We start from the raw sequence: 9,418 nt of genomic DNA, 5'->3' as shown, positions 1-9,418 counted from the left end.
GGGGGTGGGACAGTCAAGTCTGCCGGTTTCAATGGAGTGTTAACAAGCCCTGTAACCGAAGAGGGATCGCATTGACTGAGCGTGGCAGACAGGCACCAGGGCAGGACAGGGGGAACACCTGGAGGACAGGGCCAAGCTGAGACCCAAGAGATGGGCACGGCAGAAGGAAAGGCAAGAAGTGAGCAGGGAGAGTGAGCAGGGCTGGCCTCCCTCCTGAGGGCAGTGGAGAACCACACAGGGCAGATCTGAGAGAGAGGAATGGCCAAAGGCAGTAGCATTTGGGTTTCAATGACGTTGGCCTGTTGGGGGCCTGATCATAAGTGGAGATGTTAGTAATGGGACAAGAAGTAGCTTGACTTAGATTCAAGAAGCAGAATTTGTGGGATTTGGTGATGTCTTGCATATGAGGAGCAGGAGGGGGTAGGACTCAAGGATGCCTCCCACAGGTGCAGCTCCAGGGACTAGATGGGTGGAGGGAACAACAGAGCAGGAGTTTTTTAATGGGGCAGAGAATGGAGACTTTGAGTGGGGAGGGTTTGAGTTCATAGTCCGGTGCGTAAGCAGTACATTAAGGCGCCTGCAGCGGAGGGGAGAAACTGGGCTGCAGTGAGGGATTCTGGGGTCATTCACCTGTAGAGGGCAGAGAAAGCGGGGTGGGTGAGGGTGTCTAGGATCCATACAATATGAGAACAGGGCCGGGGAAAGAGACCTGGGGAACACCACAGACCAACAGAGGGGGGACGCCAGGCCACAGGGAGAGGAGGACCACCAGGCGACTGTGGTATCACGGAAGCTGGGTACAGACAGAAAGTTGATCAAGAAGCAGAGAACGTCTGTGTTGTCAGCTACAGCTAAGAATCGTGAAGGGTGGGCGTCCACAGATTTAACCACCAAGGCTAGATGGTGCCCTTGTGTGAATTAGAAAAAGGTGCCCCTTCCTCAAGGTAATTTACTTCCATCAGAAAACTACTGTAACACACTGATTTTATTAGAACAAAACACTTTACTGCCATCTGTGGGAAAATTGCTATAATAAATAATAAACGTATGATGTCTTAGATGTGGTGCCTGTGCACAGCAGCCGTGGTTATTGCAGATGGCAGTGAAAACCGGTTTCAGAGGAGCAGAATGAAATTCGCCGGCAAGGAGGCTTGGAGCTGTGGATAACACAGGACCCAACCAAAGATGGCTTACGCTATAAGGAATGTACGGCCCTGAGTCACAAGCTGTCTCATCTGGTGTTACGGCGGCTTCGGGGTTGGTGCTTCCTCAATAGCGTCACCAAGAACCAGGTCCTCTCCACTTCCTCTGCCGTCCTGTGTGTGCTGGCTTTCTTCCTCAGGCTCATCGCCTCAGGATCACAAGATGGCAGCCACAGCTCTAGTCATTACATTTTTCCGTAAGATTGAGAGGCAGAAGATGAGGATGTGTCTCCTTGTGTGCCCCTTTTCATTAGGGAGAAAACATTTCTAAAGGTGCCTCAGTCCCTGTTATAACCACCACTCCCTTCCCCCGCCAGTTGTGATGTCAAAAATATCTCCAGACATTGCCAAATATGCCCTAGAGGACAAAAGTGCCCCTGGCCGGAAACCTTGGCCCTGTGACCACGTGGAAACTCCTGGAGATCTTTGAAGCAGCTTCTGGTTATGAACTACTGCTCCCTCTATTGTCTTCTCCACCCCTGCTCTTGACTCCACAGCTCCTGTTCATCATCCATCAGTGTATTGTAATCGCCCATCTACTTGTCTGCTTCTTCTACTCAACTGTGAGCTCTAGGAGGGTGGGAACCATGTTTATCTTACTCAAGATTGTATCTCTAGAGGCTACCACCCTGGCTGGTACACAGATAGCCCCCCGCCGCATATATGTAATATATATATGTTTTATGTATATATATATTACATATATATTTATTTAATGAGCAAATGAATGGATGGATGAATGGATGAATCACCCTGAGCTCTTTCAGATCTTTCCCATTTGGCTCCTGGATTAGTGAACCAGTGTTCTAGAATGTCCCCCTGCAACCAGTCACACAGCAGCCTGAGCAATTGTCCTTTGCCATTTGTGACCACGGACCATTTTAAGAACTGGATGGGATCACTGGGCCCTCACCCCATCAAAGGCAGTTTGACATAAGGTTTATATACCTGAAGCCCACCCATGTACCCCCAGAACTCCCATGTACTCCCAAGCACTAAGCTAGAATGGTTTTTCAGAAAAACATTCTGATCAAGGTCTGTCCAGTTTCGAGTCCTTCTGGCCTTCCTCACCCCCTCCACAATGAAGTTCAAACTCCTCGGCTGCACACACAAGGCCCTCCCTACCTGGCCTTGCCCTTCCAGCCTCTCTTCCCTCTCATCTGTTGGGCCACTTCCCTCCAGACTCACTCTCCCCAGCCATGCCCTGAACCAGCTGAGTTCTTTGATAGCTCCGCCACTCGGCCTCCACTTCTGCCACTGAGAACACCTTTCCTCTCTTAGCCGCCGGGCCAGACCAATGCTCCACTCAAATGATATTCTTTCTTGAGAGTCTCCTGCCCCTTCCTTTCCCAGGGCAGTGGGCACTCCTTCTTTGATACTCCCAAAAGGGAACTTTCCCCACCATCCTGGGAGCTATGGAAGGCCAAGAGTCCCATGCAACTCATCCTCAGACCCTGCTCTAGGCCTGCTACATAGAGCATCTCAAGGCACCTTTGCTGGACATGGTGTCCCCTTGCCATCCATTCCTCATCCCCCTCTGAGTTTTTCTTAGTGGCCTATGTGGTCTCAGAGAGCAGCTTCAAGCACAGCCCTATGAATGGAGGCAGCTTTAAACTGAAGCCAACCCTGAGAACACAAACTCTCAATGACCTCATTGAGGAGCTGGATCAGCCTTTACCTGAAGCCAATCATCTGGGTGTTTCATTTCTGTAAAGCCATTGAATTCCCTTTCCTAGCTTGAATGGGGTTTTCCATTACCTGCAACCCAGAGAATCAAGAATAAAGTGAAGGAACAAATGAAAAAATAAGCACAATGACCCCTAACGTTCTTTTAATCCAGCTGATAGTTGCATGGTATTCATGCATGGTATTCATGCATTTCCTTTTGCCTTTCTGAGCTTGGAAGACAAAACAGAGCTTCTTTCCAAAGCAAACCCCCTCCTCTCCTTCTCCAGAAACTGATTCCATGAATTACCTCATACTCTTTCTTGTGTCTTTGATCTTTCCCTAACCAGTGGCTTCCGCTTTCCTCCCTTCAAATATTCTCAGGTTTCCTCTCTCCTAAAAACTCGCTCGGGGCCTCCTGAAGCGGCGGCCCCACCCTTTCCTTCCTCTCCCTCTAGCCCTCCCTAAAGGCCAGCCTCCTCTCACTGCCTCCCCACAGGCATGCTTAGCATGCTCAGTGAAGGCTCAGCACCAGACTGACCTTCCCAGAAAAGCTCTGACCCCAGTCCCTGCTGTGTCCTGTGTGCACTGTGGCCCCTGGCTCTAGGGTTCAGGTGTCAGGGTCTCAGAACTCATAGCCACCTCTAGCCTGAAGCTCTCCTGAAGTAAGAATCACCCTGCTTTCAAGGTGCAGCTCTCTCACTCAGGAAGGCTCCAGACATTAACCCTGTCCCAACCACCTCCAGTCCTGCCAATCAGTGAAGAGCCAAGGGGGACTGGGCCAGGGTGCAGGGTCACAGTGGAAAACAGGGGACACCTCCTGGGTAACAGGAGCGGAGGCTGCCAGCACTGTGCTCACAGAGTTCAGCCCCTTGGGCGAGAGAGGCAGGAGACTCTTGGAAACGTGATGTTTTCAAGCTCTTGGCTTTCTCTCCAAGTATGTTCCTGCTGCTCCTGTAGATTAAGCCCAATTCCTGCAGGAAATGTCAAACCAATGGCTACAACTAAGCTTTAGACCACAAGAAAAAGGTGTCTTTGTCAAGATCAGATTCTGAAAGCAGAGAGAGGAAGCGGAGAGAGAGAACCCAAGCAATCCCAGGATTCCATGGGAATAGGCCAAAGCCAGAGGTGCTGTGGCTTCCCTGCCTAGGGGATTCCTGGCCGAACCCTCCCTCCTGGAGTTCCCCTTCTAGAAAATGGAACCTCTTCCCCAGCATGGTCAAAGAAACCAGAAGATACAGGTAGCTGCCCTCCTGTAGCAGCTTGGGAAAGAGACAGGGGTGCCCGAGTGAGGAGAAGGCAGGGGGAAAGAGGAAAGTCCTGGATTGGAGAGGAGGCAGAGAAGGCCGGGGCTAAGGCAAGCCAGACACCAAGCCCCAGGCCCACCCCACCCCCAACCAGTCTTGTGAAGCAGCAGTTCCACGGGGCCGCACCCACTGCTTCTGGGCTGCCTCTCCCTCCAGAAGGCTGGGCCGGAAGTAGCACCCACACCCAGTCCACCCTCCCCGCCCACCCAGGCACATCCCCCTTCACAGTCACACCCTGTTCAGGTACCGCAGAGATACACACACTGACACTGCTGTGTGGTTCAAACTGTTTTATACTGAAATATGTCCGAGCTGATCCAAAAAAGCATTGGGTTGGGGGAGAAGGAAATGATGGAAGTGGGGTGATCTCAGAGCTCCATGTAAGCAACTCTGGGAGTGTGGGCCGGTCCATCTGTCTGTCTGCCCACCCTGGCAGGACAATCAGGCCTTGGAGGTCTGGAGGAGCTCGCCGAGCTGAGTGGAGGAGGCAGGCCAGTCCCATGCTGGAGGGGACCCCACGCCCCCTCCTACAGGGCAGGAGAGTCCTCAGCTGAAGGGCTTCACCAGCTTCATGGCAGCATAGTTCTGGAGGGAGGGAGGGAGGAGACAGGGACACATGGTGATCCCACTGGGGCAGGCACAGCCAGAGCTGCTGTCCCGGATCTGGGGCTCAGAGGATGGGGCTGAGCTGCCAGCAGGCAAGAGGCTGGGAAAGGAGGCTCGTGGCTCTTCAAGCACCTGCCTAGGCCTCGCCCTCACCACTTGCCATCCATCCCATGCGGGGCTCAACACTCGGCCCTGCCTACTGCTCCAGCCCATCAGGCAAACCCATACCCTACAAAACTCCACCCGCACCCTCCCACCTGGGGGCCAAAGCTGCCCAAATTGCTGTCTTCTCCCCCATCAAGCCAGGCCCATTCCCAGGTTCCAGCTGACTGCCCAGAGGACTCTGAGCACCCTGGACCTGGCCTCTTTCATCAGACAGGTGCTGAAGGCAGGGCCCAGGGTCCTTCCCAACATGGCAGCCCAGGGCTCACAGGTCATCACACCCTTGTCCAGAAAGCAGAGAGAGAGAGAGCTGGGGACGGGCTGTCGTGGATGACCCACGGCACAGCCCAGCACTAGAGACGGGGCGCCCTTGATGGAGCCCTGCCTGCTGCAGGATTGACAGTATCCTCCCCTCCCCACTTCTCCCCCCCAAAACCATGAAAACACATACAACACAACACAGGGCTCCTAATTGGGACAGTATGTTCCCCAGCGCCGGCCGGGGAAAGCCAACTCTGGAAACAGAGCGGGCCTCCTTCCCCGCCAAACGCCTCCTGCCTCCCCACGCTGGCCCTGCTCCCGGCTGGCTCTGAGGGGGAAGCTGAGAGGAATCAGACAGGCTGCCCCCTCGTACCCCTCCCAAGGGAATTTCCAAGAGGGTGGGGGATTAGGCCAACTGGAGGGAGCTGCCCTGTCCTTGAGCCCCTCTCCACTAGGCCCTGGCTTGGGGCAGGCAGCCTCTGTCCCAAGGCCTGAAAGCCAGGTGAGGGTCACCAGGGCCCGGCCCTCATAGTCTGGTACTGGCCAAATGATTGAGTGATTTGGGTGGAGGGAGGCAGGATGTGCTTAGCTTGCAGCAAAGACCTGTGAGCAAAGCCAGTCTGCAGCCTCAGGCCCAGGCCACCCCCTTCATCCCTAGACCCCTCACCTAGGATCTGACACCCCCACACCAGCCCTGGGAGAGGGGAGGCAGGGTCCATATTTTAAAGAGGAAAACTTCCAGAAGAACTCAAAGGAGAGTGGCCCACTGTTGGGGGGCCAGGAGACAGGGAGGAGTTCTGACTAGGCCCCCCACAGTGCCACTCTGCTCCTCCCACAGGGATGAGGAAGGACCACAGGCTGGAAGTCACTGGAAATCTTTCCTTCCTGTCCCGGCCAGGCAGCAGGGCCTCCTTCCCCAGGCCCCTAGAGGCCTAGATCTGCGGCCCAGTAACCTCACAGTGCAGGGTGCAGCTGGCAGGGGCTGGGCTTAAGCATGTCATGGGTGGTGGTGATGCCACTTTGGACCTGCCCTTCCCCTCCCCTTGGCTTTTCAGAAGGAGGCTTGGCTTAAAGCACCCAGGGAAGATGATGGTGCTCCCCTAAGCACAGTCCCAGCCACAGAAGGCCAGAACTGGCCTAGTGCAGCCCCTTCCTCATGTGAGCAGGAGGGATTTGCCAAGGTCACAGGGAGAGTCAGTAATCCTGACTCCAGCGACAGAGCTCTGTCACATCCAACAGGGTTTCTCCAACCATCATGTGCCCAAACGCAGATTCCCCCTCAGCAGGCTGGGGCTGGCTGGGGACTCTGAGTTTCTAGTGAGTTCCCTGGTGCTGCTGCTGCTAGTCCTCAGACCACACAGAGGGCAAGGGTCTGCAACAGCTCTTCTCTTCCTAAACTCCCATGGCATGAGCCTCCCGAAAGAGCGTTTGACCATCCACAGTATTTTTCCTTACTCTCTGGTTTCAGTGTCTCCCCAGGGAACTGAGCACTCCCCAGTGGCACGAGGCCTCATCCTCTTCTCCCTTATCCCCAAAACACGCCCTTACCTCCCAGACACACACAGGTGCTTAGAGTCTCTGTGGCTAACTGAACACTGGCCAGCTGGGCTCCGAATGGGAGGAGGAGCTTGAGGCAGGCTGGGAAAGGTGCCGCCTGCGCAGGAAACACCAGGCAGAAGTCCTGGCACCTGACCCCGGATCTCAGGTCACAGCGACAGCTCATGCTACAGGACACCACACGTGCACACACCCTTCCATAGTCCTGTATCTCAGCTTATATTTGTAATCTCATCTTTCTTTGCTTAAAGAGGCCTCCCACATGGTACACACCTCGGGTCCCTGCAACCTAGATCTACCCTGGACCACAGTCAGATTCTGCTGATCAACAAACCTCAGAACCTCAGAAACATTTTGCCATGGCGCCTCAGGCGACCACAGCCAGCTTAGTAGGTCTGGCCTATAGGCAGACCCATCACCACCCTGGTTCTAGACTCTCCTTAGTCACTATGGCCCAGAGGGTAGCTAGTCTGGGCATCCAAAGCAGATGTCCTTTCCCCAGCTCCTCTCCGTTCAGCTGTTAGGAACTGCATGGAAAGATGTGTGGTTTTAACTCTCTTCCTCTCTGAGATGCATTCTGCAGACACGGGCATAGGCCAGCTACAGTGGGAGGGGGGGTCTTGCCCTTTCCTTCTCCTGGAGGACTCACAGAGCAAAGAGCTCACCTAGGGGCAGTTCCCCAAGCAGCCTGTCTGCCATGGGAACAAGGCTGTGGGCCAGTGGCCTGGTGTTGACCAGGACTGAGGCCTGAAGCGGGAATCACAGCGAGCCCTGGATTGGGAGTGTGCGCAGAGTAGTGTGCAGCCTACGGCCAGGCCCTTTCCTTATCTAAGTGTTTGCATCTTTACCACCAACATAAGGTCCTCAAGGGGTGGATTACACCATTCTCTCCACTTTTATATAGGGTTGGAGTTTTCATATTGAAAAGATTTCTTTTACATTTAAAAAAGCATTAGAAATCAGGTGTCAGCCTGAGAATGCTGCAACCCCTTCAAGGTCTAAAGTATCAGAGACACTGGGGGAGGCTCCCTGGTAATCCGGGTTCCCTGATGAGCTGTGCAGGTTGGGGAAGTATAGGCAGGGACCTTCCTCCCACAAGCAGGGCCCCACAGAGCAGGGGCATGACAGCCACCTCTGGTATGGCCCTACAAGCTCATCAACTGGCTTCTTACCAAGTGAAAGGAAACCCAAATGGGCATCGAGCCAAATAAAGGCTCCTGGGCCAGTCTCCCACTCCCCAACAGCTTTCCTATGCCCACCTGCTGCAGGAGGTAGGACACATTCTATTGAGGGCCTCAGGTGGACCCTGAGATGCTCTCCCAGCCCCAGCTCCTCCCTTCCTCTGGATTTGCAACTGCTGTCAAGACAAAGGGACCTTCTCTGCTCTGCCATCAACATCTCACCTTCCTTTCAGACCCAGTTCCACACCTCCCTTCCGGAAAGTCCCCCTGCCCACCACAACCCAAAGGGCCTCATCTTCTCCTAACCCCTTGATTACATATTCTAGGGGCTTGCTGAGGACAGCTTTGTCTCACCAGGAAGGGCAAGTGCTCAGTTTCTCTCACTGGACTAAGAGCCTCCAAGGGTAGAACTTTGTATACCTACCAGATTGGAGACCACCCAGAGCCGGGCTCTGTATCCTCATCAGACCAAGGGGCTCTCTAAGGACAGAGGTTACTTCTCTCCATTAGACTGGGAGAGCTCTTTTAGGACAACGATGAACTCCCCCATTAGACCCAGAGTTCCCCCACCACAGCGCCATCAGGCCTGCTCACCGGGAAGGCGTAGATGAAGATGGCCAGGAACAGCAGCAGGATGAAGAGGATGATGAAGAGGATAATGGCCCACCGGAAACGCCGCCACAGGATGAACTTCATGGTCTTGTATGGGGAGGTGAACCACAGGAAGGAGGTGTCAGGGCGCCTGGAAGTGAGATCCTGGAGGTCAATTGGGCATCCTCTACTAGGGCTGCTTTCTCCAAACTCTGCTCTCAACAACAGGTCCAATGGCCTGGCCATCCACAGTCCACCCCCAGCGCCTGCCCAGGCCCTGTCCCTAAACTAGTCCTTTGCGCTTGTATTCCGTCTCCCCCAGGCCCTTGCTACAGTGTCACCCCCACCTGTGCTGCCCTCCTCTTCTGGGTGCTGCCAAGCCCTAAGCATCCTCAGGGGCCCAGTTCTCTGCCACCCTTTCCAGGACACCTTCTTTGGTGCCCTTGCCCATTCCTGACCCAGGACTTAATCTCGAACTACAGATTTAGTAGCTGGGCAGTGCCTCAAAGTGCTCCCCAGCCCACTGAGTCCCAGATAAGCCAAGCCACTTGCTCAGATGCACATGGCTGGTCCATGCTCAGGGAGGGATGGTGGGAAGAGAACATAGGAAGCTAGTTCTCTCACAACCAAGAATCTCAAAACCTTTCCCTAGGCCAGCTCCACAACTCAAAATACGTGAAGGATTCTGTGTCTCCATCATGGCCCCGTTAACTCAGACTGCACACTGGTGTCTCATGGGTCTCTCTTCTCTTCCTGTGCAGATCCCAGCATCCTTGGGCAAGGGTGCCTCTCACTGGTCTGCCAGCCCCATGGCACAATCATAGCACATTCCCTAAGAGGCCTGTGATGTAGGGAAGACAGGGATTGGGCTCCCCATTTCACAGAT

General features: G+C 54.3%; 1 protein-coding gene across 17 annotated transcripts in view; it reads right to left on the bottom strand.

The window, feature by feature from the left end:
* Positions 1–4,449: 4,449 nt before the first annotated feature.
* Positions 4,450–9,418, bottom strand: part of DYSF (dysferlin) — a 236,488-nt gene continuing 231,519 nt past the window's right edge. For all 17 annotated transcript variants that reach the window (XM_017877594.1, XM_017877596.1, XM_017877598.1 and 14 more), the window contains 2 exons: positions 8,536–8,683; positions 4,450–4,759 (listed from right to left, as the gene is read on the bottom strand). In XM_017877594.1, coding sequence (XP_017733083.1) covers positions 4,721–4,759; positions 8,536–8,683 — 187 coding nt within the window. In that variant the 3' untranslated portion in view covers positions 4,450–4,720. The remainder of the gene's footprint in view (positions 4,760–8,535; positions 8,684–9,418) is intronic.

This window comes from Rhinopithecus bieti, unplaced genomic scaffold (assembly GCF_001698545.2).
Source record: "Rhinopithecus bieti isolate Rb0 unplaced genomic scaffold, ASM169854v2 scaffold_10706, whole genome shotgun sequence".
Lineage (NCBI taxonomy): Eukaryota > Metazoa > Chordata > Mammalia > Primates > Cercopithecidae > Rhinopithecus > Rhinopithecus bieti.
The sequence above is the reverse complement of the archived record's forward strand: the minus strand, read 5'-3'. Positions and strand labels throughout refer to the sequence as shown.